Source organism: Bipolaris zeicola (assembly GCF_000523435.1).
Source record: "Bipolaris zeicola 26-R-13 unplaced genomic scaffold scaffold_100, whole genome shotgun sequence".
NCBI lineage: Eukaryota > Fungi > Ascomycota > Dothideomycetes > Pleosporales > Pleosporaceae > Bipolaris > Bipolaris zeicola.
Window position 1 is genome coordinate 41,055 of NW_006912149.1, and position 26,769 is coordinate 67,823.

Below are 26,769 nucleotides of genomic sequence, written 5' to 3' on the forward strand. Positions count from 1 at the left end.
TGTTATAAAAACACTCAACGATGTGCGCTCTCTCTCTCCCTCTCTCTCCCTTCTCCCTTAAAAAAACATTCCCAATCCCACCCCCTTCCCAACTACCCCACAAGCCCCTCCACAGGCTCCGGCCAACTCCCCAAAATCAACGCACTGGCTGGCGTCTGCCCCGGCAACGGACTCAACAGCTTAACCTTCTTCTTACTCTCATCCACATCAGCAACGTAAACATAGCCGCGAACACTACTATCCCTAATCACGGCATGCGCCTCATTCGGACTCGCCGTCGTAATCGCCAGGAGCTGATTCACCATTCCCTCCCCGGGTACCGCTTTTTCGAACAACGCACCAGAAGGTACAATAGGCATACCGTAGTCATCTACCGCCTCGCTTCCATTCGCCTCGTCGCTGCCACCGCCCACGATGCGGAAAATGTGTAAATCGGCAACGTCAGCGGTCTGGCTGCTGGGCGCGAGCGTCTCATCGCCGTGGCCGAAAAAGTACTCTTTGATTTGTGCGTGGCGCAGGGCACGCATGTAGGTTTCTGAGCGATCGACGCAGCCGCCGGATTTGTCGAGGCGGATTACGCTGACGGATTCGGTGGGGTCGGATGAGGTGCGGGTTGAGAATTTGCGGGAGAGGTCTGAGTAGAGGCGTTCGGAGCCGAGGGTTATGACGACGTTGACTGTTTGGGGGAGAAGAGAGGGTTGTGGTTAGTTATTTGATCGAGCAAGTGTTTGGGGCGGTACCTGGGTGTTTTGTTTGAATGTTGGGAGGACTATGTGTATAAGGCGTGTAGAGTTGGCAGAGTCGCTGTAGATGTAGGAATGTATTTGTTGGACAGGGAGAAAAAAAAGGATATATCAAGACATCACACGCACCAGAAAATTCAGAAACAATATGCTCTATGTTGTCGTAGACGCCATTCTTTCCATGGCTGATTGCGCCCGAGCTATCGATGATGAAGCCAGCCTGCTTGCTCAGCTTGTCCTCTTCAAGTCTACTAGTAACAGCAAGAGCCATGCGTGTAACCAACGGCTTGAACACCCTGCCTTCTTCGGGGTCTCTCAGCCCGTAGTGATATACCAGCGGCATCTTCACGGGGATCGGGCTGGGTCCCGAGATGGGGCTGCTGCCCCAGCCCTCTTCGATGTCTACTATTGACGAGAATGCGGCTGCGGAGAAGGATCCAGGCACGCTCAGCATGCCCTGGCGCGGATCGAGATTCACCACCATTGGCTGTCTATCCGTCTTGACGGCGTAGGACGTCAGTGTCTTGACGAGAGATGTTTTGCCAGAGTTCTCAGGCCCCACGACAAGTACTCTAGGACCCATTTCTACGCTGCCACTGGCAATGCTCTTGTCGCGTAGGCTCTCTAGTGCGAAGTGTAAGTTTGCAACGCTCATCATGGGTGTTTCTTCGGCAATGTAATCCGACTCTACCTCCCCGCCGATATCGAGCTTGCAGCCGTGCCATGTGAAGATGGCGCCCTTTGTCCCTGAGAAGGAGTACGTGGTCGAGGGCGCCAGTTCGGTACCGAAGAATTCGGCTGTGCCTGATTGCAATTTGACTGTGAGGGTGCGGGAGAAGGACACTTCGAAGCGGTACTCGGTATTCGCCGCGAGCTCTTGGGTCCGTGTAGCTACTGACGTTGGTGCATTTTGTGGTTCGACGGGCTGTGAGGATAGGTTGAGACCTGGTAGAGAAATCATGTTGGTTGTAGGTACTGAGCACGATCAATCAAGACCTTGTTTCAAGTGTAGATGGCTGGCGTTGTGTGCACTTGGCTCGACTCGACTCGATTCGAGTGGCGCAGGGAGCAAAGGAGATCGGACTTGAATCACTAGGGACACATTAGTTTTTGTAGAGTAAGCATGAGCCTGGAAGAGCTCTATAAACGTAATGGCGAGCCTGTGTATGTGAGGGAAAAGGAAGGACATGGCGTAGGTCGCATCCCATGCGACACTCGAGCTGCAGCACGGGCCCTGCGGACTTGATGGCCGCTGATTGGCGGAGGTGTTGGCGTGCTCCGCGTCTGACAGCCACCTCGTGAGCTCAACATGGACAATCTCAAACGTCGATTGAAGCTTGTTCACCTATCTTACACTCAGTACCCTTGGGATACTTTGTGTTTTGGCCAAGCCATGCCGATTAGCCTCACCTAAATACACCCTTGTCCTACATCCATTTATCCGTTCCTCGCTGTCCACTATCGTCGTGCAATACACTTCTGCCGGACATTGCTGTACCTGCATCTCCAGCATCATGAAGTCGCATTTAGCCGCGCTATCCCTGGGATCCTTTCTTACCCTTCAACCCGTATCTGCAGGATTGAACAATGTCCATGAACAAGAGCCTCTGAGAGCTGATATCGACCCACTCAAGTATCGCGCAGCATGCCCGGACTACGCAAACTATGCCAAACGACCACAGTATGCATAGCATCATGTTGAGAATGGCATGTGCTAATGAATATACCAGTCCACCATACAGCTCTGGTCCCCTGTCACTGCCCTTCCAACGGCCCTCCAAGTACTGTCGAACGTTTGAATCGCCTCTTGTAGAAAAGGTCATTGATGATATGAGCGCAAGGATGGTTGATAAAGACCTCGCTCGTCTTTTCGAAAACGCATTTCCGAACACGTTAGATACCACTGTGAGATGGCATGTGGACGGGACCTCGAAGCCCAAGATGTCGAAGAAGAGCTGGGATCTTGCTGCTTGGAAAGGAGCGCAGAGTTTCATCGTCACTGGTGACATCAATGCCGAATGGCTACGTGACTCGACGAACCAGCTAGCACAATATCAGCTCCTCGCAAAAAAGGACAAGGAAATCCACAAGCTCATCCTAGGAGCTATCAACACCCAGGCTGAATACGTCATCGGATCCCCATACTGCAACGCATTCCAGCCACCCCCACCAAGTGGACTGAAACCCACATTCCAAGGCGACGGTGACAACGTCCATCCAATCTACGAACAATCCTTTGTTTTCGAATGCAAATACGAGCTCGACTCCCTCGCACACTTCCTCTCCCTATCCAACCAATTCCACAACCACACCTCATCCACGGAATTCATCAACGCCCGCTGGCTCCTCGCCCTCGACACCCTCCTCGACGTGCTGAAAGAGCAGTCCAAACCCACCTTTGACGAAACCACGGGCGCCTACCTTGGCAACGAATACAGATGGCAGCGCCACACCGACAGCGGTACCGAAACCCTCGGCCTCAGCGGCCTGGGCAACCCACTCAACGGCGGTACAGGCCTTGTCCGCAGCGCCTTCCGCCCCAGCGACGATGCCACAATCCTCGGTTTCTTGATCCCATCCAACGCCATGATGGCGACTGAGCTCCAACGCACAGCAGTCATCCTGGAGAAAGCAGGTAAGAAAATCATCGCTGCCAAACTCAAGGAGTGGGGCGATAAAATCGAAAAGGGCGTCTGGGAACATGGCGTTGTGACGCATAAGAAATACGGCAAGGTCTTTGCGTTCGAGGTAGATGGATACGGCTCATCGATCCTCATGGATGATGCAAATCTGCCTTCGCTACTTGCACTTCCTCTCCTCGGGTTCACCGATGCGAAGAACGAGATTTATAAGAATACGCGCAAGATGATTCTAGAGAAGAAGGGGAACCCGTACTACCTTGTTGGCTCGTCATTCAATGGCATTGGCGGGCCGCATGTTGGGCTACGCTCGGCCTGGCCCATGGCTGTCCTCGTGCAGGCTATGACGAGCGAGGATGACGCGGAGATTACAAAGTGTCTCGAGTCTGTCAAGAATGTGTCCAAGTTGGGATTGGTGCACGAGAGTATTAATGTCGATTATGCGTCGTCGTTTACGCGGAGTTGGTTTGCGTGGGCGAATTCGGTTTTTGCGCAGACTATCTTGGATTTGGCGCAGAGGAAACCGCATTTGCTGTTTGGTAAGGGGGCTAAGGCGTACACCTTGTAAAGAGTGGTGGTTGACTTTGGGATGCGGATGTATGCACAGTATGTATCACAGTGGTCTGGTGTTGTACTATCAGAGACACACAGCTTGGCAGATAGAAAGGTATCGGATGCAACCGTCGAGGTGTAGAATTGCAAGCAGGTCATTATAGCTATTCATGTCTATATGGCCGTGCCTAGGAAAAAAACCCCCACTATGAGGTGCGATGCGAATATGCTGAAACATATACATCTGAACACGGCTCCATCTACCCACCATCACCTCCCGTGGAACCAGAAGAACACCCCCGCCTTTCTACCGTGCGAGTCACCTTCCTTCCCATCCAACCTTTTCTTCCTTCCTTCCTCTATGAATACGGCTAAAGAAAAGCGGACCAAAACAAATAAGACAAGCGTCCCCGCGTACCCAAGTACTACTCATGCAGGGAAAAAGGGTATAGTGTGTCGAAAAGGACAGAATTGAACAACTGATCAGATTAAGACACAACAAACAAGAAATAGAGAGGTATTAATGGCAATGAACAAAATTGCTAAAAGGGGTATTCGTCCGATCGTTCCCAAGGAAATGTAGGCAAGGAAAGAAGATAAAAATAAGCAAGGAAAAAAAATAGGCGGTTGCACGCTCGCTCGCTTCAGTAGTAGAACAAAAATATTTAGACCGTGTCAAAAGTCATTCAGGGTGTTTGAATCGACATAAGGAGTTCCCATGCATACGTGGTATGTATGGCATGTCTGGACCTAGTTAGTGAAGCTTACTTGTGTCTTCAGCTTTTCGGTTGTCCGTCTCCTTGAGACGGTACGCTCGCTCGAATATCGTGTGGCGTTGTTCCAGTCCTCCCAGTCGCTCGCCATCTCCGTGAGCACATTGCCCATGACCTGCGCGCTAGCCATGAGTCCGTGCTGCTCGCCCTCCAAGATGCGGACCTCGCATTTCCGCATTAGCTTGCCTAGCCATCGCACATTGTCGACGGGCACGCGTGAGTCCTTGGATCCATGGTGAATGACGACTGGGCGGTTAATGTCTTCGTATCGGAAACCAATGCTCTGCTTGGTTTCTAGGCAGACGATGAGATCGGTGGCAGGATTGGCGTTTGCAGTTGCACGGTCCCAGATTGCAAAAGTAAGACGCTCGTCGAAAGCACGCTGTCGCTCGCGTTCAGCTATACTCATCATTTCTTGCATGCGCTGCACCTCTTCGTCATTCTGGCACGGCGAATTCGCTAGAGTCAAGGTACTGGCATTCGGCAAAACCTGGTCCATGACCATCATGGAGTGTCGGTGCGTATCTTTTAGTGGTGGCCTTACGGCGGCCTGGCTTGGCGTTGGCGAAGGTGCGATGCTTTTCCGCCTTGCCTTAGGCGCGGTCTTGGGTCCGGTCCGTTGGAGACTGGCACTCGTTGCACTTAGGAAGGTCGAGTTTGCTACCTTGAGAAGCGATGGAGGCAGGGCACGGAGGAAGCGTTGTGATCTCGGAAGTTGCTGTGTTGGTGGGCTGTCCTGGCTAATACCGATAGGCGCCATTTGCGATGGGGGGATCCAAGGCGCAAGCAAGTGCACTTTGCCGCGTATGTGTTGTGGCATTCGCAGCGATGTTGCAAGAGCGTAGACGGCTCCTGCCGAATGTGCTAGTATGGAGAACTTGTTGATCTTCAAGGCTTGACATATTATGAGGACGTCATCTAAGTCAATGTTAGTACACAACAAAAGGAGCGGACTGCTGACCCATCGACTTACCAGGCCAACTAAGTGGAGTCCCATTCGGATCAACTTGACTTGCTCCAATACCAGGGCGGTCCGGCGTAATCAGTCGCAGCTTTAGTGTAGCAGCGAGCTGATCGTAAAAGGCCATTACATATCTCGTGAGGCCCATGCCAACACAGACAAAGACGGCAAACCCTTGGGGATCACCAACTTCGGAAAAGGATATAAGCCTGCCAGTTTGCGGATGCCGAATCTTTTGCGACAAGCGCTCCGAATCCAGGTATTGATTCACATCCAGATCAATGGAATCGCGGCTCGCTGGTCGCTCTTCAATTATCGGCTGTGGTGGAGTTTGCACGGCCGCGGCTCGTGCGCTTTCTTCTTTCCGTTCTATTCTGTCGTTATGCGCTTTCTCTGCTTTGGCTGGCAAATCGGGGTGAGACCACCTCTTCTTGGCGCCCGTGCGCTTGCGATGAAGCTGCGCGCTATGGGAATCTGGCATAGGCGTTATGAGCATTGAGCGGTGGCGGGTGATGGGCTCTTCGCTGGCCGCCCGTGAAGGCAGAGTCAGTCTGGAACTCGATTCATCAGTGACACTGGAAGAGTGCTTGTGTCCGGAAGGTTTGGTGACGATGATGGCAGTGGTTGCCGCTCGCCGCGCGACTGCGGACCTCCCTCCGACGACGAGCGAGTTGGAGCGCCTGAGCACAGAAGACTCGGAGCTTGTCATTGTGGATTTGGAAGCGATGCTCGGGGGGGCAGGCGGCTTTGATGGCCGTGTGTTTGGAGCAAACATTGGGGAGAGTTGGCCGAGGCTTTCGAGGGCAAGCGTGTAGTCGATGGGGAGCTGGTTCACACCATCGCTATCGTTTAGCGTTAGACTCCGGGGTCTAGGCCGCATGCTTCGTGCTCGATTCGGTGCTGAAGGATCGTGCCTATCCGCATATTCTCTATCAACAGGCCTATCTGCTGGATCCTGCAAGATACCGAGGACCTTGTGTGCCTTTGTGGAGTCACTAATTCTCCTTCCATCATCTGACACACTTGACACAGTTGTAGTGGGGGAGCACAGAGGACTTGAAGTAGATGAAACACAAGGCAACCTAGGTGGTGTCGCCCCTGCATCCATTTCTGACGGCAAAACTCCGGCCAATTTCTCCCTCTGCATTTTGCGCTCTCGCAGCTGTCGAATCCTTCGAGCAACTTCATTTTCTTCCTGTTCCAGCTCGTCCAGAATCTTCTTCTGCTTCTGCGCCTCTGGATCCAATTTCTCTTCTGATGCCATTTTCTTGGCTGATTCGGCCGCGTGCTCGGCTTTATTGCTGGACTTGTGTCGGCTCTTTTCCTCGGAGCGATGCTTCCTGGATTTGCGCGTCGGACTAGCTGCGTGCCTCAAGGATGAGCCACGTTCGGGGATCAGGCCTTTCTCCGCTGGACTCTCGCCGTATGGACCATCTACTAGATTCAAGCGAACTCGGCGCGTGCTCGGGTATCGCGGGACAAAGCGAGATGGGTCGTCGTTAAGGTCGTCGATGTCGAGTTCGTCTTTTGCGGATAAAGGCTCTTCCTTGATCGTATCTTCGTAGGGGAAAAGATGGGTCGTGTTCTTCCTTGGGGAGTCGGTAGTCGAGATGTCGTCAAAGCCGTGTACAGTTGCGCGTTTTCGTTCAGTTTCCTTTTGCCGCAGCCGCTCGCGCGAGCTCATGTACATCAGGCTCTTGTGGGCCTTGACACTGCGCTTGCTCTCGACGGAGGATCTGTTGCTGCCGATGGAGACCTGGCGCGTCGGCCCCGCCTCAATGCTGATGTTGCCAAAACTGCTTGCGGAGCGGTTCGAGTGTATGGACTGGAGGGAGCAGGAGCTGCTGCCGCTCCGGGCGAGGTAGTTGCTGAGCGAGTGCGGCTTGCTGGCCTTCTTGGGCGCGGTCAGGGGCGACTTGCCCGAGGGGGGCTTGGAAGTGCGGACAACGGGGGGCTCGCATGCGTCGTCTGGATCAATATGGTTCTGGTTTCTTAGTGAGTCGTGGTAGGAGGCGTGGTCGGCCGAGGCGCCATCGTATCCCGTGGCGATGGAGGTCTTGTCCGAGTGCGAGTGGGCGCGCAGGCTAGGGGCAGCAGAGGGGACAGGGGCGCTGTCGTAGCCCACGAGCAGGTTCTCAAAGTGGTTGTTTGCGGGGATAGAAATGGCGGACAGCTGGTCGATGAGCGAGGAGATAATCTGAGGCGAGGTGGCAGCGTTGCGAATGTAGTGCGAGGAGCGCTGTGCAGGGCGGGGGTCGGATGTCTTGATGGATAGCGGAAGGGAGTTGCGCCGTCGCGACCTTAAAGTCTGGTTCGCTGCTTCATTGGCGGCGGGCGAGCGCTGCGCGTTGTGTGCGTCCATAGCGGCCGCGTGCAGGTGACACTGGATCGGACCCAGACGGCTATGGTTTTGTCAAGACAAGTCAAGTCTAGAGTAGAAAAGACCACACAATAGGCACGGCTTTTCACATGGAACCAACTGCAGGTGAGGGCGATCAGTGCATGATCGGCATGCAAAGGGTCCGGGGCGCGTTGCTGCGCTGGTGCTGGTGCTGCTGTAAGTACAAGTACTTGGACACGCGCCGCCGCCGACTACGTGGATGGCAAAGGATGCCCTCGCTGGGAAGAGGCTGCAAGAGTCAATAGGTCCAGAGGGGGAGAGGAGACGGCGTCCGATGTTAAATTACACATGGGCGCCCCGAGACGAATAAGACGTGCCCACGGTCCTCTCAACCTTCAGGGTGTCTTCACCGTCGCCTCAAGGGTGCGATGGCAGAGGCCATGCGCTAGTCCGCTTTGGGAGATTGGCGAACCTTACCTCCTCCTCCCCCTCCCCCTCTTTCTCCTATGTCCTTGACTGCCCCCCGCCAACGTCCGCCTCCAGGGCCTGACCCCGTCTCATATCGTGAAATGCGCGCACTCTAACACGCCTAATTGACCTGTCTCTTGTCTCCCATACGCCACACCGCGCCTCAGGTGACATGGCACCGCTCGACTCTTCATCTGCCGTCGTTCAAGCACGCGTCACCCCTGAACTCGTGTTTTTCACGCCTACCACCTAGGACCCCGCCAAATATTGGGTTTTTACAGGACCCCTGGCGCCCCTCTTGGCCGTAGATACCCGTTGCTTCTGCTCCTGTCCGATTTCTTCATAAAAATGTGCTGCCTGCCGTAATCAACCACGTATGCCAAGCAAACTGCCAACCAGAAGATTAAAAGCACATACCATGCCACTGCCTCCTAGGACCGGGAGCAGCCGAAAATCATCCCAGGTTATCCTTTCCATACGCACAATGCCATGTACTTACGATCAGCGCCCCTTGCCTCGTCATACGCATATCGCACCAAGAACAAAAGGCGGAGATTGCCGGGTAGGAAAGCAGCGTCGTATCCAGATGCATTGTTTGATTGTAATCCAAGGTCAATACAACGGCTCCACGCATATAGCCCAGGCATCCTCAGTATTGTTCAGGCATTATGAGAAGGGTGAAGACGATGCCCAATTTGCAGATAACAATAACAAACAAGGCACAGACAGCAAGATGGAGCAACAAACTATCTTCGATCTAGCTCTAATTGTAATCACTCAAGCAAGCCGTTTCATCGGCCTGTTTCGCCCTCCGCTTAACAAAGCTCGTCCTAGGAAACTCTATCTAATCTCCGTACTCGATTCATGGACCGGATCGCGGCTACTACTTCGTTGCTCCCCCTCAAAACACTGTCCCTTCTCCATCACAGCCGCGCCGCCTTGTACCCTGTCCCCTTCCGCCGTTTCTTTCCCCGCGTCTCCACTCCCCAGTCCCTCTCCACTAACAGCCAGCGCATCTCTCTTTCTCCTTTGCTTCGCCCTCCACCTTTTGTGTAGACATGCCGCAAGTATACTGAGACCGATGGGTAGAATGGCCAGCAAGGCTCCAACCATGACAAATGTGGGTGCCCGATCTTTGATCATGATCGATCGCTGTCTAACGTGTGCGTGGGGGCCCAAAGTCTCAGCCCGAATGACTCGTATGCCGTAGTAAGCTTTTCGTATCTGACGATCTTTGTCTAAGGCGTGGTAGGGCAGAAGGCGCGTAATGAAGGCGTAACTTGTGGAAACTCAATGTCCGAAGGCGTAAGCTAGAAAACCTTTCTTGTTTTTTATTTGCTCGGAAGCGGGAGTAAGATGGTGATGGCGTGTATATCGTGTAATCGTTGGAAAGATCGGAGATGAGGGAGAGGGAGCCGTCTTGCAATATACTAACATCGACCATGGCCGTGTGTGCGTTTTGTCTAGTCCAACTAGAAGTACTACCTGACGATGCAACTTTTGCTTTCTTTTCGCCATTGCTTTCTCCTTCCCGGTTACTTTTTTCTTCTGGCCTCCGTCCCTACACATCCGAATTGTGACAGTGGTACGCACATGTCCTGTTGAACTAATACAGTAACATGGCAAATCAACATTCGCACTATCCTCCTTCCCCAAAGAGAATTAAGAAAAAAAGGAACATAATGTGGCCAACATGGCAAATTTGTTGTCTCCCAACCGGAACCTCGAAATAGGTACCCAACACACACCAAAAGGGAAAAGTAAAAGTAAAAGAACCATGGAAAACAATCAACGCTACCTTCTTCCCTCTCTCCATCAACCGCACACCCTCTAAGCTCTTCGCCTTCATCCTCATATCCATCAAGAAAAAAATAAAGCCTTCACTAAATCCCCACCACCGCGCCCCCCCTCCCTTCAACGGGCACCAAGCCCTAACATACACATGTAGTCGGAAAAGCGCCACTGTACAAGCCCGATATCCGCACCCGAAAGAAGAAATACAAAAACCAACCCATCAAGCACCACTAACATCCCCCGTCGCCCGCCACAGGGTCTCACGCACAAGCACAGGATGCCACGCTGATACACAACACACTCCCTAGCGCGGAAGCGGCAAGAGTAGCCGTGCGTGGTGGGGAGTAGGGGAAGTTGTGATGAGAAGATGGGCTAGGGGCTACGTGGGTATTTTACCTTGAAGAAGGAATGAGAGAGAGAGGGAGACTAAGAAGAGAGATGTGCGCCTTGCTGTTCTTGTTAATGATTTTTTTTGGGAGGGATACATGTGCGTGTAGGTGGTGAAGTTGGGAAGGTGTAGAGGTATAAGGTTGTGACTGAGGAGATATGAGAGTGGGTTTGTGTCTAGTGCTTTTTTGGGGAGGAATGTTGTGGTAGGTATCGTGTGGATTGGTGCGAAGGGGGTCAGAGATTGAGATGCCAATCATGCATGTTGGAATCACTTGAATGAACCTCGAGCGCTTTCACCTCGATTTAATACTTGTCAAAATGACGATGCTTGCAACTAGATCCAATGAAGTCTTGTATGAATTACATTCTGTTTGCAGAGAGGACCTACAACAACAACAAACTACCTGAAGCTAATGCTCTGCTAACGCGATGATATAAACATTGTGAAATGAGGATCGATCAACCAACCAACCAACCAGCAACGACAACAACGACAACAAAGGGAAACGAAAGGGTAGGGAGAAGAGAAAGACGGAAGAGAGAAGAAGAAAAAAAATGCTCAAAATGCTCTTAGTACCCCAGACCCAGAAACAAAACGGCAAACAATCCAACAATCCAACAAAAAAACGCCGCCAGTGAGTTGCAAAACAGGTCATATCAATCGTATCTATATCCAAGCGAAAAGACCACAAAAAAATGCAAAAAGATTTTTTCGCTCTTCGCTCTCGCTGCAGGAAAAACGCTCATTGTGGAACAAGGGAGGAGAAGAAAAGGCCAAAACGATGACGCAAACAGCGACGAAGAGGAAAAAAAGTGCTGGATGCAAAAAAAAAAGAGAGTATGCTCTCAGAAGAAAAGATTTCGCAACGAATGGACCGAGCGATGGCCAGGTGATTTCGAGTATGCGGGTTGAGAAAGAAAAAAGGGTAGTAGCGCGTGCCGGCACCATACTCGTACTGATGCAGTCCGGTCATGCTGTACGAGTCGAAAGAAAAGAAAAGAAAAAGTTTGTGAGTCGGATACTCCAGATCGACGTCAAATGTGAGTTACGTTAGTAGTAACGATGGATCTCAAAAGTCCACACTCCATCGAAATGCAGGATCCTTCTCTGGTGGTCCGGATTCACGATCAAAAGGCACATTGATGATGGCGTCTACCTCGTCGTCATCCTTCTTGATTTGGGAAATCTTGTCTTTTCGCGCTCGAGCAGCCATGTCTTCTTCTGAAGGGGGCAAGCGGATCTTGGCTTCGACCAGGGGTGCAGAGACGAAGCGCGAGGTTAGCAAGGCTTGGGGCGAGACGAGATCTTGGAGGCAGCTGAGGGAGCTGAGGTCGGAAGTGGTGGAGTTGCGATATACGGGTTTGGGTTTCTCAGGGAGAGCGTTCTCGTCTTGACCTGAGTTGCTGGAGGCTACAGTCGAGAGAACAGGGCGGCTTTGATGGGTGCGGAGTACTTGAACGTCCACACTCAGAGTGGAACTGCCACGTACAGTAATGTCGCTGGGGTCTTGAGAAGAATGCTGGGTGCTGGCAGTGTCTGTGCGTGCAATGGCCAGGTCGCGGGCCATGGCAGTATCCCGTCTTTTCCTGTTGGGTGAGCTACTAGTGGCAGACAGGGGCCGGGCTTGGGGTGTCTTGCAGCGACCGTGTGCAAGATTTGAGTGGGAGCCATTTGGAGAGTTTGTGAGGCGATCGGGTGTCTGTCCGCGTTCGAGCTTTTGCATCAGTTGTCGCGTACTCACCTGGCGGCCCAGACTCAGTTCTACGCGACTACTTGCACCACTGCCACTGCGACTCCGGTTCTTTGCTCGCTCTTTGCCTGCCATGACACTAGCTTTGGGCGGGGGTTGGAGCATCCATCTGTTTTCCGAAGGATCCGGCGACGGCAGGCTAACGACGGGTGGGTGCAGCTCATTGACCGGAGGGACGCGCGCGACATAGTAGCTTCCAGCCCTAGACACATTTGGCCTTTGCAATTGGTAGCCGCCACCGCCTACAGATGAGCCTGTCATTGTATGTTCGAGGGCTGTTGAGTGATCGTCGTAGCCCCATAGATCCTCGTCTTCTCGCTGGTAGCGCTTGTGGTTCCAAGTCTCGTCGTCGTCATCGAGCGTGTCGTCGCTGAGCCGGTTTTCAGCAGCATGGTCGACATCGAGGCTGCTTCCGCCTTTGCTCAGGGTTGAGCTTTGGGTGCCGCGGGTGGGCAGTCCCCTCGAGCCGGTCCTTTGTGTGGTGTTGGTCTTCCTCGATCTCCGGGGTGGTGGGCCAGGGCCCATTGCGATTTCCTCGCTCCAGTAGGCATTTGTGCCCGTGGGTTCAGGGTGGTAGTATGCGCCGGGCTGCTCGAGTTCCAGCTTCTCTCTCAGCTTGCGGGCCTCTTTTGCTGCTTTGCGTCTTTTTCTGCTGTCGCTGTAGCCGGTACAGGGGGCGCATGAGGCGTAATGGAAGAGGGCGCTCTGGACACCTCTCATGAACCAGGCCATGATGTAGAGGCGGTGAAATGAGCCAGCTCAGAGAAGGAGAAGAGGTATGGACGAGGTGGTTGGAACTCGACGGGTTTCGGATGGGCGCTGCGACGCAGGCCTGCCGAGCGAGAGACGACGTAGATGGGGGGAGCTTTCAGACGACGATGCAGCATGGAGAGTCATTGCCGCTCTCCTTCATGGAGCCTTCTTTAGCACGCGACAGAGTCAATTGCGGACTTGCAGCGGCCGTTTCGTCTAGTAGGTTTAAGGTGAGGGCGGCGCACGGATGCGGCTGGCGGCGGGTACGAGGGAGTAATAGGAAGGAGGATCAGGGCCCTCAGCTCACAATCCACAGCAGCTCAGCGGTAGCCGTTAGTCAAGGGTACAGGCACAGGCACAGGACAGGGCGCAAGCAGGCGGTAATGGGAACGGGGAGGCGGGCAGGACGGGGGGGGCTGCGCGTCTGCGTCTGTCGCGGATGTTGGGAGGTGAAGAAGCCGGGCGACGAGCCGTGGGCTCGTTGGAGTCGGATGGATGGCATTGCTGGGCGATCGTCATCCTTCCAAGAGGGCCCGTTTCCGAAGGCGAAACGTTGTGCTTTGCTGCTGCGGTATTAGCGCGGCAAGGCAGGCCGTCCGAGCCCGAAATAGCGACCAATTTGCCCGTGTTGAAACAGAGGTGCTGCTCGCCCTGCTCGCCCTGCCCTCGGCCCTACTCAGCGTGCAGCGATAACTAAGTTGGCATTAGCAGAGCAAGCCTCGTATTGTGGGCGTGCCAGGGCGGTGCCGTGCCGTGCAGTGCAGTGCAGTGACGGGTCAAGTACGACACCAACCTCGTCCGGTCCTTGCAGCCTCACAGTTTGCAGTATGGGGGCGGGGCTGGAATGCACAACCCATGGCGATAAACAGAATGGATGTCGATAGCCGCGGCACAAGATAGGCTGTCGGCTGAGGTGCCATGCCAACACATGCATAAACTAGCGGGGTTACTTGCTTGAGCCTCCCGCCATGCCCTCCGTTGCCGTGTCCACCCATACACATACAGTATAACCCATACCCACCCACACCCACAAGGACCCTTACCCGTATCCCATGCCCTGCCACATGGCCCGCGCCCCGATTGCCCGTCCATGTACACACTCACCAGTACTAGCACATGCACACACATATCAACATATACATGTGCCCAGGTACATACACGGCTACTACCTACGTACGTAACAATATACGCTCTAAAACATGCATTTGGTATATTGCTCTTAGGAACCCTACACAACGCCTTGTCATATGCCTTCATAATCCACTCCTCTTCCCCTTAAAACAAAAGAATGACCCGTTGGCGCTCAAAACTTACAAGGCCCCACGTCATATCAGTTGCCTGCCGCAATTTGTAGAATTTCATCCACAATGAGTAAACTCTCTCGCTCTGGGAAAATATCTCAAAAAAAAGGAGCAGAGTAAGCAATCAGCAGAGCACACGCCATACCCACTCTTACTCCCTGATTTGCGCCTTCAGCCCTGCCACCTCCCTCTTCAGACGCGCGTTTTCTTTCCGCAGACGCGCTGCCTCTTCTTCGCTCGCCTTGAGTCGCCTTTCCACTTCCTCGCTAGCCCTGCCCTTTCGCGCACTGCTCGTCACCTTCTCCAACTCTTCGTTGAACCGTGCGTACAGTGCCTCGTTCTCCGCATTCACGTCGCGATACAGCTGGTCCAGATGCTTGCACCGCGCTTCAGATACCTGCAGAGACGTGGCTACGTCGCTCGCTATCCCCGATGTGCGCGATGACAAAAGTTCCAATGTTGCCTTGAGCTGCTTCTCCAAAACTGCAATCCGTGCCTCTGCTGATCGTGCTCCGTTTGTAAGTGACAATGACGGCGCAGAGCTTTGAGTCGTCAGACGTGGTGTACCCTTGGAACTCAGTTCCTGTCCAATGGCACTCAGCTCATTCTGCAGCGCATTCGATGCATCATCAATGTCTTGTTCTTGCTGCTGCAGTCGCTCTCGCAGCTTCTGTGGCGACTGCATCTTGAGCCTCTTTGGAGTACCCGTAGAACCAAGCCCCATCTTGGTTGGCGACCGTGGCGTTGAAGGCGGAAGCTTGACCGTATTTCCAGATCCCGTCCGCTCGTGCAGTCCAGATCCCGTCGGCCGGAGACTTGGAATACCCGAAATCGTCTCGCTTCGCTTCTTCGTAGGGTTGAGCGATTTAATGGTAACCTCATCCTTGATCTCCAGCTTCGGCGTAATCGACTTTGACCGAGAGTGCCCGGGACGTTCCGACCCGCTCGTCGCTGCGTTCTCCTTCTTCTCTAACCGCATCGGAGATCCAAGTCGTGCAGGTGTGGGTATCGCTGATGTATGCTTGTTGAGCAATGCCGCACTTGATGGCGTTTCCGGACGCGGTTCTGGACGCGGTTCCGGGCGAGGCGAATCGCTAATCTGCCGATTTTCATGACGAAGCACCGAATCGGTTTTGCGAGGAGTCTGCGGGGACCACTCAGGCACATCGTCAGCATCCTGTAATGTCTTGAGGTCACTCAGAGAAGAGCGCCGCTTCTTGCGGGGAGGCCCAGCAGCGGGTGGTACCTCTCCAATAGTTCCAAGAACCCCACTATAAGGCCGGTTGCTGGTACTCGGCGGCTCAAAGTTGAACGCGCCCAGCACTGTCGGACGATCGCGAGACGATGGACGCTTGGGTGACAGACGTGCCGCAGCGTCTGTCGAGTTGGAGCGAGCAAGGGGCCCGACTCCGTTTCTCGATATGCTTGGTGACTGCGCCTCTGACCCTCCATGACTGTTTTTACTCAGCGAACGCCAGATTGCTCCTACTTTTGAATCGTTCTCAGATTTGCTGTTCTCTCGGCTTAGAGTGCCAAAGCCAAATCGTCTCCTGAGAGACGTGTTCGGATTTATCGAGCCAGCGGCCGCATAGCGCCCCTTCGAATCCATAGATCCATAGATCGGCGTGCTAAGACCGGGCGTCTGAATTGGGAAGAGTACATCGATATCTTCCACTAGACGATCCATCAACGATATGAAGTCGTGCGAATTGCCAGCGGGGACTAGCATCTCAGCAAACGCTGCAGTGAGAATGCCACGGTCACCATCGTTGCTAGTACCGTCCAACAGTTCGGCCAACAGATTGATAACCGCCCGGAATGCTCGCTGATTTGGAGGTGCAAACTGTTCAAGCATGTTTCTGAAAAACTCCTCGAATTCGTCGGGCGGCATCGTGTCTGATCGCATTTGCAACGAGACTAGTGTAGCATGAGATAGCACAGGGCCCATGCGCTCTCTCCAACCAATGCTCAGGAACTTTTCAAACACTGCAAACAGAACGTCGACTGATGATTGACTGGCCAAATCGAGGTTTCCGGGATTCTCAAGTAGAGTGTTGTAGAGTTCATTGACAACGAGTTCATCAGCAACAGTCCTTGCACGAACAGAACGTCCGACAATGTTGCCTTTGCGTGCGAGCAGAGCCAGGGTAAGATTCGCAAGAGTCTCTTCCAGCTTTGTGATAGGATCAGTTAGCATGCCGTTGAACGAGGCGCTCTTGTTGGTGCTCGATGAGTTGGGGCGTGACGATTCACCGTCGCGGCTTTGGGCGCGAGCAGGCACGGACTGTAGAGGCGGTGGTATCCGTGGTATATCGCCCATGGTATGAGCATTACGCTGTAGTTTGCGTGAACCGCCACCCTCCCTGCCGATGGTGCCACTGAGATTGCTCACACTTCCACCAAAGAAGCTCGATAACATCTTGACTGGAGAATGTGGACGGCTTTTGCTGCCTCGTTCTTGTTCCATTTCGTACATTTCAAGAGCAAGTGACTTGAGTATCTGGTGGTTTCGACGTAGATAGGCCTCAGTCAGTGCGAAATTCTTCACACTGTTACGCAGTTGGAAGTAGTTGGTCATGCGCTTCGTCAGAACAGGCAGAAACTCTAGGCTCGTCAGTTTGTCTCGTGCCGTATACCCGTTGGTCCCGTTAGTTTCCAGGAGATACAGTCCCTCCCCAAGGCTCGATATTGTGATGGTAAGCTCGACACCATCGTCGCCGACTTGAATAGGCTGGGAGAACTTGGACCCCTCAACAAGAATCTGTATTTTAGCAGGCTCTTTCCGGCCCTCAATCTGCTTGCCACCTGTTTCCTCCGTGACAGACGAGAATAGACTCAAGTCGCCTGGCAAGGCCCGGACTTCCCATTTATCGCCTTCTCGCTCCGCTTCGGAAAACCTGCCCTCAACCCGAGCTTTAGTGAATTCCTCCGTGAACTTTTGTCCTTTACCCTCATACGAGCCTTGAAGATAGAACATGCGGATTCCAAGTCTCTGTTGTTGTTCTCGATGCCGTGACCGTGAAGAAGGGTTAGCTGATGGCACCGGGGATAAGACTTGGAGGATGTTTCCCTCTGAATGCTCGCTGATGAAAACGTCGCCCAGACTCAGATGCTGATGAAATGTGAGCTCGGTGTTGCCGTCAAATGACTCAGCAAATTTTGGATTGTCGAGTTCAGCGAGCAAACCACGGGCGGTCATTGAGCCATACTCAGACTTTTGAAGAAGTATTAGAAAGTCAGTAAAGAGCACCATGATTCCGGATACTGTGGCTGGCCCAGACAGTTCGCCGTGATATGGTGGAGATAGCTCTACACAATCAACTGCTGTGATAAGTCGTCCTTGTGGGTTACATCCAGACGGCCATGACGAGACCATCTTGCGCAGACGGCCAGATATTCTGAATTTCTGTGCGGTTGGGCCCTCTCTCGTGCAAATGTCTGATATCATATCTCTCGCCTTGAGGAATAGTTTGATTGCCGGATGCCGAACTGGCAACTGTTTCAGAATATTATCAATATAGAGGTTGTATCGGGGGAGGCGTTGTACGGGTTCGATTAACATGGACGTGAGACGTTGTTCACCTGTCTCGTAAACTCGTTTGGAGAAGCTGGAGGCTGAGTCCTTGGTAAAGTGCTTTAACAGTTGCGAGAAGTCGCCATGTGCCGCCATGTAATCAGTGTAGCAATCAGAGAACTGCGGCAGCCACTCGAGAAGGGTCCTTGCGACTGCAGCCGCTCCCGTGACGTCGGGTGCATCTTTTTGTCCTCGCAAAGGAGCGATATAGACGTCGTCTGCGGCAGTTTCGATGTCTTCAATTGCTCCATTCTCCGACTCTTCCAACACAACGCGCAAGGCTTCCAGGAATTGCGAATTGACTTCCAGTATCTTGTCCAGACTGGGAGGAAACAGACCCTGGAGTGCTTGCTCTGTTGGGCTACCACTGGAACTTGACTTTGATTTTGCCTTTTCACGAAACTCAACAGCTACTGTATGAATCAATTCGTCCAGCTTGCTCACATAGTTTTCTTCCGTATCTAGCAATTCGCACATCTCGCGCCGGAGCGTTTCTTTTTGCTTTCTCGAGAAATTCTGGGATCGATTGAGGGCCGTCGGTTTTGAGGGCGCACGACGGAGCTTGGCAGTGGGCAGGAATGCCGATTCTCCAAATAGCTTAATGAGAGGTGAGAATTCCTCATACTTTTGCTGGGTCGGGTCTTCTTCGGTGTCGTCAAATTGGGCTGACTCTCTTGGATTGAGCTTGCGGATGCTTCCCTGCGGCAGGACAACATCGAGGTCTATCCACGAGAGCGTTTGCTCACCCAAGGCGTGCCGCACGTCTACTATGACATCCATGACATTCTCGACCTTGACCATCTTAGCGGCGATGATGGCAGCATGCGACTCCGAGAACAGCCTGGGTGCAGAGTGTAGGCTCTCCGACGAGCCATAGCGCCTGCTCCATGCGCTCTTGATTTCAGTGGGCAGCTCGAGGAAGTATTTGTAGAGACTGAAGGCGAGACCGCGGCATATCTCGTCGCCCTGTTCCTCGCGAGGCAGGCATGTTACGGCATTGTAGAAGGTGGCTGTTGGGGATATGATCAGGCGGGCGAAGTTCTGCAGGCCGGCGGGCGTAAAGACATGGGCTTGGATGCGCGAGTGCGTGGCCTGGGTGGAAGTTGCGGTCGGGCCGTAGAAGATCAGGACGGGGGAATTGGAGAGCAGCTCGTCGGTGGTGTAGAAAAGCGACAGGTCGTCTGCAGAGAGGGCCGCGGGCTCGGGGTTAATTACGACGCCCATGGTGTCGAGGGCGTGGAAACGAGTGACGAGGCCGGATAGGTACAGCGAAGCAAGTGACCAGGGCAGCAATTAGGTTAGTGCATCGCTTGCATGGCGCAGCCGCGTGGGGACGGACAATGGTGGTGGTGGCAGGCGAGGCGGCGGTGATGGTCGTGGTCGTGGCAGCGGTGGTCGAGGTGGAGGTGGAGGTGCTGTCGTCGTAGTAGTCGGGTAGCCATACAGGACAAGGGCAGCAGGCGCGTGTCGAGTCGAGTCGAGTCCAGACAACAACAACACAACAACAAGCTGGCAGCGATCTGTTGAAGCCCGAATCAAGGCGGTCGTGCAGCAGCGACCAAGCGCGGACGGGAGAATAGACGGCGAATTGCCAACGTGCAATCAGGGCGACAAGGAGACGCATGGGGGGTCCCGGTCCTCATCACCGCAGTGCCAGGTATTTTTGGTGCGAATACATGGCCCTGCAGCCTACTTTTGCTCCATCCATCCCTCCGACCCGCCTGCGAGCTAGTTGCGCATCAACCCACCCCGCAGTGCCGACGGATATCAAAACAGCGTCGTCATAGCAGCTTACGGTGGCGGCTGGCTTCATATGCTCAAATCACCCACGGCACGTTTCATCGCGCATCTGGGCTGGTAGAGTGCCCTGCTCCAGCAATGGCCACACAGCACCAGGGCGGGCTGCCCGTCTCCATAGCACACCAACAACAGCATTTCCGCCTGCTCGAGCTGCCCCCGGAAATCGTTGAGCTGCTGGACAAGCCAAATCCTCCGCTGTATGTCTGCCGCCTTGTCGCATTGGATGCCGACTCCCCTTTCTCACCACGCGTGCCAGACTGTCCATCAAATCGCAAGCTTTTTCCGCTGCTACTAGCACGCATAACGCAAAGCCCGCATATGCCGTACTCTGCACCCCGGGCAAGTCGTTCCAGGTGCGCCAGGTCCAGACGTCCAACTCGCTCTTCGTGACCCAGCCAGCCCTCGAAGCCCATGGCAACGAGATCCCAATCCCTGTCACACGCGCAATTGCTCTGTGCAGCTCCACACTCGAGCTCTATGCCTCTTCTGCCTCTGCCATTGCCTTGTTGAGAGAGGTGCTCCCTGTGTACGACATTGTTGCTGGCGACGTTGATGCCACTCCTAACGGCATGACCAAGGCTGGTATATTCAACGACATGCCCTTGTCCGATGGAGAGTGCCAGGCAGGGTGGAGGCAGCTCATGGCCTTTGACACAAATGAGGGCTCGTATCAGCCATCCCCGAGCGCTCTCTCCCATGTATGGAGATCCATCATTGCTGCTGCGTTGGCAGAGGGGATCCCCCTCGACAAACAGTTCATGACCAGCGACATTGCAACGGCCGTAGCTGAAGAAGGGCACCCCGCTCCTCTCACACAAGCCGTGCTTGCGTACTTGGCAACGGATGACACTGACAGGAGCGGACCGTGGTCCTGTCTCGACCGAGCAAAGACAGTCGCCTTCACCGGGAAAACCCTGCTAGATGCCAGGCATGGTGCTGACTTTTTGATTGCTGATTTCACTGACACGTGGGAGGATCGCCTACCAGAAGTATGGCGCAAAGATGCTAAGCTTACAGCCATTGAAGGCTTTTATGAATTTCCTTCAGATACAACCATCAAGGCAAAGGGCAAGGCTGCATCGGCCCTGGTGGTGGACAACGGAACGACAGCTGTAAAGCCATCGGCGCGTAAGTGGCATGAAAAATTTGCCAAGACGAGAAACAAATAGACGACTCTTTTTGTTGTGCTGGGTGATGAGGTCTCTCTCACGTGATCGTATCAAGAGCGCGTCTATCGGTATCCGACAGCCGCGACTAGCGGCTTGGTAATATTCTGTAATGTTGTAATGCAAAATTGATAAGCTGCGACTGGCTAGTATTACACCCCCGCGTTAACATTCATGTGCGCCACCCAGATAACCAAAACTGCGATTTCGTACTTTCCTTCGGCGTAACTCTTTACCTAGCTTATGAAGAAAGTCCGATTTTTGGGACTACTCACTAGACCTACACGGACGTACTACACTAGAGTTCCAAGGCAGTGTTTTGCAACCAAGGCTACTCTCCAATACCCTGTGCCTCCTCCAGAAGCCATGTCTACCGTTCCAGGCGACAATGGCCCAACTGCGCCCGCACCTCCAGTAGACAACGACGCCGCCGTCGAGCCCTCTTCTAAAGAAGAAAAGCCCCTACCCAAACTCACGCCTTCTGAATTCCGGCAATACAACAGAATGGCCGTGGAAATGAACCGCTACCATGAACACTTCCGCGCAATGTGGAAAGTCGTCTATTCAGCATGTGAAGTAGGGAAAAGGCCCGAAAACATGTCTATCCGCCAGTTCATCAGTACATGCAAGCAATTTTGCCGTAAGACTACTTTTTCTCATCATCTTCCCTTTTGTTCCACTCCAATATCAAGAAGTCGATATCAACCTCACCCCAACACCCCCCAATCCAACCGATTTTTTTTAAAAAAAAAAACTACTAACACTCACATCTCCCTCACAAAAGAAGGCCTAACCTTCCACCACACAATAGAAGAACAACACGTCTTCCCCATCCTCGCCAAGCGCATGCCCGCCTTCAAAAAAGAACTCGAACTCATCTCCCAGCACAAGCAGATCCACGTCGGCATCGACTGCGCGGAGAAGTACCTCCAAGAATGCGAGTCTGGAGAGCGAGAGCTACGGATGCAGGAGATGAAGGAGATTCTCGATTCGTTTGGTGAGGTCCTGTGGCAGCATCTTGATGATGAGGTTGAGCAGTTGGGTGCGGAGAATATGAGGAAGTATTGGAGTTTGGATGAGATGAGGAGGATTCCTTTGTAGATAGGTATGAGAAGATGAGAGATGTGGGATGTTGTTGTTTTTTCTTGGAAAGGAGAGGTTGAATAGATGTTTGAAACGCTGGATATAGACGTTTGAGACGTTATCGCTTTTCTTTTCTATCGTTTTTCATTTTTCGTTGTTAGATTCGCAAGATGTGAAATCAGATGCGTTTCTTGATACAATTCGCATGTCTGATATTGGCCCTTCGCGACAACCTTATCACAATTTACCATTTTTTTCTGGTATTCGAAACACGGTCCCACGTCACTAAAACCTCGAAACTTTTGGCACTTGACACTGTCCAACCTTCCTTTCTCGCTTCGCCTTACAGACCCTGAATCTAAGCCCTGTTTTATTTTTTCCTTTTTCCCATCTTGACACAATGATACGAGTCCTTAGCACCTCCCAGCACATGGGATGCTAAACCCAACAGCACAGTACAAGCACTCACAACTTTCCCATTGCAAACATGGACGTAAAAAAACACCTCGAGAAATTGCACATCCAATTGATATATTTCACTACATACTATATTACACACCCGTGTGCAAGATCCAAAAGGAAAAAGAAAAAACATGCTACAGCGCGTTTGCTTTTGTAAGAGGAAAAGCCGGTGAACCTGGGTATGTCGATTAAAACAGAAAAAGAAAAAAAAGAGTAAGCGAATGGATGTTGCTGGCCAGCAGTAGAATTAGTGTAACGGATACCTCGTCCGAAATCATAAAGAGAGAGAGAGAGAGAGAGAAAGGGAAAAGAGACGCCACCGGAAGTCCATATGTAGTCGACTTATTCGGCTTGCGAAACGGTGAATCGAATCGGCCGGGAGAAGGCCAGGCGGGGCTCATGTAGTAATATTCAACCCGAGCAAAGTTTTCCTCTTCAAACTCAAGAAGCGCTGCGGACTCTTGAATTCCCAGTCGATTCTCGGTGTCCAGCCGCCCGCAGAGACCACATCTGGCAGGGTAGGCGCATCGGAAGCGCTTCGGAAATGGACTGGACTCGGAGGCTCAAAAGCATGGCTTCCAGCTGTGCTAGGGCGAAACCCGCTTCGCGTTGGACTGCGGGTTGAGTAGCTAAACGATGTGTCGGTGGGACTGGAGAGTTGTTGCCAGGGACCGCCTAGGCGTCGAACGATTCTTGCTTCTTCGCTTTCGCGCCATCGCTTTTTTTGCTCGGCGGTTGCGAAGACCGAGAGGGTATTTGTGGATTTGGCCATGAGGACGGAGAAACGCTCCGAGAGGATGGAGCTGCGCACGGATCTATCTGCTGTTTTTGGGCGGGCGTATGAACTGCGACCTGAACTTCGCCTTGTGTCTGGGACTATTGGTGGTGGCGGTGTGAGAGAGCCGCTTGATGCGTTTCCGAGATCGATTTCTATGATTCTGGGTGGTCCAAGTGGCCAGGTGGGTTTCTCGGTAGTCACCTCTCTGTCCTCTTCATCGTCTTCTTTTATTGTCCTGAGAGATTGGGTTTCATATCGTGTTTTATCCGAGGATGCTGACCGAGACTCTTGCTTCTCCACGTCTCGATGAACCTGCGGCTGAGAATAGCTCCCTTCGCCATGGGCGCCGTCGGGTATATACCACCGAAGATCCACGCGAAAAATAGCATACATGAGGATCGTTTGGATTTCCACGAAGAAGTTGAAGAAGTAGAATGCTCCTTTTCCAAGATACCCGGGTAGAGGTTCCGACCGCGGCGTGGGGGCTTGCAAAATAACACCGCAGCGATACCATGCACCGAGGGCTAGAAGTGTTGTGCTGATGAGCAGAGTGAAAACTCTTGTGCGCAGTCGGCCGACGCCAAACTTGTCAATCGACGAATAGGGGGCGGTAATTGTAGCGAAAACCATAGGTAACGGTAGCGTGGCGAGAATGGCGAGAAATATTGCACCGAATCGTTGGAGGCCTCGAGTAGTAGCCTGAATGTTTTTGTTGAGAGTAAAGAAACTTTGGACCGAGGCACTAATGACTGTGATAATCGTGAATACAAGCAGTACGCAAAGGACCTTGAACGCAATGCCAAAAGCAGGATGCCAGCCGAAAGAAGGATGTATGGAACGGACAAGGCGCATTGCGAAGACGATGTTAATGACGAACAGGATGACTACACCAGCCGAGACGAACATTTGCGCAGCTATCGCGAGCGAGATGCTCGTCGGATGTGACACTGATGCTAGCCGTACTATCGATGTCAAGATGCGCTCCATACAGAAGCCTAGCTAAGATGTCAGTATCTGGTATTCCATTCTTACAGCACCTAGATACTTACCGAACATAAATATGTTTGGCAGAAACTTGTGACCTCTGGATTTGTTCTGTCGGAAGATTCTCATATGTACAGCTGCTCCCATCACGAAGAAGACCAAGAAGATCGATTGCACTGGAAGGTCGACGCTTCTTACTGGAGACCCACCCAATGCCCATACTGTAGGGACGTATGGAGGACCTCGTGCTGCCTTCTTCCAAGTTAGTCAATGATTACTATAATCTTGGACAATGCCTTGAGTGGAATGTATTACTTACCACTGGTGAAGGCATGCCGCTCTGCGGTACCATTGTGCTCTTGTCCTGCAAATCACCTTTGGTAGTCTTGAAGGAAAACTAGAGTCAGCGAGAGCGCCGGAGTGCGTGAAGCGCCAGCACTTAAAGGGTGAATGTGCGGTTGGAAAGTCCAGAGAGAAATTTCGTGCGGAGAGCACTAAGTTTATCATACTCATCATTCTGCAATGTAATAGCCTTGAAAGGCTGGCACCAGCATTTGTCAAAACGGAAGTCAAACATGTGGGTTGTGACTTGTCCATGCGTCCAAACATTGCAATGTTTGATGTTGGGGTCTGAGCCGCGAGGCCAAAACACCGATCATTGCGCTATTTTAGGGCTACCGCTCCACTAGCCGGAATAGAGTATCTCCACACGGGATGACATCGTTGATCTGCAGTAGATCTTTGCGTCGCGTAAATGCCATTGGCCCTAGTCTTATCACTTAAGTATACGATAGTTCTTTGGGGAATAGCATTCATGAAGCATAGCACCTCGTCACATTTTAAAGTTGTGCTGAACAAGAGCTTTTCCGTTCCATATAGAGGTATTTTCATGAACAGCAGTTGTCAAGCTTTATTATTACGGCAGTCAAAAAAGAGGACAAGGGCATGAAACGCCACATTTACTTGTTGGTATCCGAACGAAACACTGATTGACTGGCAAATTGTATACTCTGGGAACTTCTACCCGCAATTGCTATCTACCTGAGGCAATATAGTTTAGCTGACATCACGGCAGCGCGTAGCATTCACTGCTCCTGTTACCACGGGTAGTTGACTTATGGCGTCCCTTCCCGTCTCGCTGCAGCTCTCGAACTCAAAAACAAGAAGCCAATCATCGCACTTAGCGCAAGGCTTCACTGCAAGTTTAACTGCCCTGACTGTATCGCTTAGAGATATCAATTCCTCATATCTTTCCGGTTTATATTCTCATCCGTGGTATGATGACACTAAGAGCAACCGTATGCCGTCTAAGAGTTTATCAGCTTGATCTGCGATGTCCATTGATCATCATAGGAACCAATGATACCGTTCATGATGCGAAATCTAATGACTGGAGTATGAAGCTTCCTTTTCACTATTTGCTTCTCGATTATCGGAGTAGTATCGAACAGAAGTCACAATGCTAGAGAACCATCAAGGGCCACCTCTACATGAAACCCGTGGAGGAGAGAGAACTGGTAGTCTTCGCAAATACTCCGAACTGTTGACAAGTGTCAATTGCGTTGATTTTTGATCAATTGGCCGATTTTCAAGCCTATATAAGTTGCGCGATCCAGGAATCGGTCTTTTCCTTTGTATGGCGTATGAAGTATCGGGGGTTTTATCGGTAGGCGAAGGCAAAAGTCCGCTTCCTAGAGTGAGAGTATGAACAACGGCTGGTCTCTTTCTTCTGATCGACACATAGTTTCCTCGACGATCTGGCTGTCCCCTCGAAGCGGTCTGGAGCTCATGATCAATGTGCCCATCTTGAGTGACACAAACATCTCGGATTTGCTTTAGTATAGGGCTACGCGTCCCTTTAGGCGTTTCATCGGCTATAGAAGCTCTGTTTGGAGTTCTCTCTATGGGTGTGCTGCGCATGTCTGAGTGCTGCATCGTGTGGGAAAACGGGGGTTTTCCCAACGTGACTATGTTGCACATCTGTAATCACATTAGAAGTAGAATGTGCCTTTTGTACATCAATCGTACAAGACCACCTAACGGACGCGTAATCGGTCGATTGAATTGACTGTCCTCTATGGGATCAGTTACCGCAATGGAATCAGAAAAAGTAACTTCCATATCCTAGAGTGTGCAGCGTTAGCGTCATACTAAGTGCCCATCTGCGACAGGCTCCTACACTCGATTGAGGCAACCCATCGCTTGTTGTAGTTCGCAAAAGAGCAAGCTGATGCACCGGCAGACGTCTTTTCCGAGTGGTCAAGTGTTTCTTCGCCTTCTCGGTCTTGAAAGAAGCCCCTGGTTTCCGTTTGGACGGTATGATACGCGTTGAGTCAGATAAGTGCCGTGATTTGTTTTTGTGTTTGCTGTTGGTGTGTACGCGCACGTGCACTGGTTGAGGTGGGGAGGGTGGGATATCGTAGATTGACATCATATGAGATTGTTGTTTGAGCAGT

At 52.4% G+C, this 26,769-nt stretch overlaps 11 protein-coding genes across 11 annotated transcripts; 3 read left to right on the plus strand and 8 right to left on the minus strand.

Annotated features, from left to right (window-relative positions):
* Positions 1-92: 92 nt before the first annotated feature.
* COCCADRAFT_5965 (uncharacterized protein) lies at positions 93-1,704 on the minus strand (the record flags this gene model as incomplete). The annotated part of the gene is made up of 2 exons (XM_007715198.1): positions 93-676; positions 873-1,704. The coding sequence occupies 2 exons, from the start codon at positions 1,702-1,704 to the stop codon at positions 93-95; spliced, it is 1,416 nt and encodes a 471-aa protein (XP_007713388.1).
* Positions 1,705-2,257: 553 nt separating this feature from the next.
* COCCADRAFT_99029 (glycoside hydrolase family 125 protein) lies at positions 2,258-3,950 on the plus strand (the record flags this gene model as incomplete). The annotated part of the gene is made up of 2 exons (XM_007715220.1): positions 2,258-2,424; positions 2,474-3,950. The coding sequence occupies 2 exons, from the start codon at positions 2,258-2,260 to the stop codon at positions 3,948-3,950; spliced, it is 1,644 nt and encodes a 547-aa protein (XP_007713410.1).
* A 734-nt stretch (positions 3,951-4,684) lies between these two features.
* Positions 4,685-8,030, minus strand: COCCADRAFT_27163 (uncharacterized protein; the record flags this gene model as incomplete). Its single annotated transcript, XM_007715203.1, has 2 exons — positions 4,685-5,625; positions 5,681-8,030. The coding sequence occupies 2 exons, from the start codon at positions 8,028-8,030 to the stop codon at positions 4,685-4,687; spliced, it is 3,291 nt and encodes a 1,096-aa protein (XP_007713393.1).
* A 1,287-nt stretch (positions 8,031-9,317) lies between these two features.
* On the minus strand, positions 9,318-9,620 carry COCCADRAFT_27164 (uncharacterized protein; the record flags this gene model as incomplete). The annotated part of the gene is made up of 1 exon (XM_007715204.1): positions 9,318-9,620. One exon carries the CDS (start codon positions 9,618-9,620, stop codon positions 9,318-9,320), a length of 303 nt encoding a protein of 100 aa, XP_007713394.1.
* A 2,111-nt stretch (positions 9,621-11,731) lies between these two features.
* On the minus strand, positions 11,732-13,144 carry COCCADRAFT_99064 (uncharacterized protein; the record flags this gene model as incomplete). The annotated part of the gene is made up of 1 exon (XM_007715221.1): positions 11,732-13,144. One exon carries the CDS (start codon positions 13,142-13,144, stop codon positions 11,732-11,734), a length of 1,413 nt encoding a protein of 470 aa, XP_007713411.1.
* A 341-nt stretch (positions 13,145-13,485) lies between these two features.
* On the minus strand, positions 13,486-13,647 carry COCCADRAFT_99066 (uncharacterized protein; the record flags this gene model as incomplete). The annotated part of the gene is made up of 1 exon (XM_007715222.1): positions 13,486-13,647. A coding segment is annotated over one exon (162 nt), but the record flags the coding sequence as incomplete, so codon positions are not given.
* Positions 13,648-14,617: 970 nt separating this feature from the next.
* On the minus strand, positions 14,618-19,264 carry COCCADRAFT_5969 (uncharacterized protein; the record flags this gene model as incomplete). The annotated part of the gene is made up of 1 exon (XM_007715199.1): positions 14,618-19,264. The coding sequence occupies one exon, from the start codon at positions 19,262-19,264 to the stop codon at positions 14,618-14,620; it is 4,647 nt and encodes a 1,548-aa protein (XP_007713389.1).
* Positions 19,265-19,918: 654 nt separating this feature from the next.
* Positions 19,919-21,009, plus strand: COCCADRAFT_99056 (uncharacterized protein; the record flags this gene model as incomplete). Its single annotated transcript, XM_007715223.1, has 2 exons — positions 19,919-20,037; positions 20,097-21,009. 2 exons carry the CDS (start codon positions 19,919-19,921, stop codon positions 21,007-21,009), a joined length of 1,032 nt encoding a protein of 343 aa, XP_007713413.1.
* Positions 21,010-21,372: 363 nt separating this feature from the next.
* COCCADRAFT_37749 (uncharacterized protein) lies at positions 21,373-22,107 on the plus strand (the record flags this gene model as incomplete). The annotated part of the gene is made up of 2 exons (XM_007715224.1): positions 21,373-21,646; positions 21,791-22,107. 2 exons carry the CDS (start codon positions 21,373-21,375, stop codon positions 22,105-22,107), a joined length of 591 nt encoding a protein of 196 aa, XP_007713414.1.
* An 841-nt stretch (positions 22,108-22,948) lies between these two features.
* Positions 22,949-24,665, minus strand: COCCADRAFT_5972 (uncharacterized protein; the record flags this gene model as incomplete). The annotated part of the gene is made up of 3 exons (XM_007715200.1): positions 22,949-24,324; positions 24,379-24,565; positions 24,633-24,665. 3 exons carry the CDS (start codon positions 24,663-24,665, stop codon positions 22,949-22,951), a joined length of 1,596 nt encoding a protein of 531 aa, XP_007713390.1.
* A 1,121-nt stretch (positions 24,666-25,786) lies between these two features.
* Positions 25,787-26,747, minus strand: COCCADRAFT_99091 (uncharacterized protein; the record flags this gene model as incomplete). Its single annotated transcript, XM_007715225.1, has 3 exons — positions 25,787-26,293; positions 26,342-26,437; positions 26,493-26,747. 3 exons carry the CDS (start codon positions 26,745-26,747, stop codon positions 25,787-25,789), a joined length of 858 nt encoding a protein of 285 aa, XP_007713415.1.
* Between the last annotated feature and the right edge of the window lie 22 nt (positions 26,748-26,769).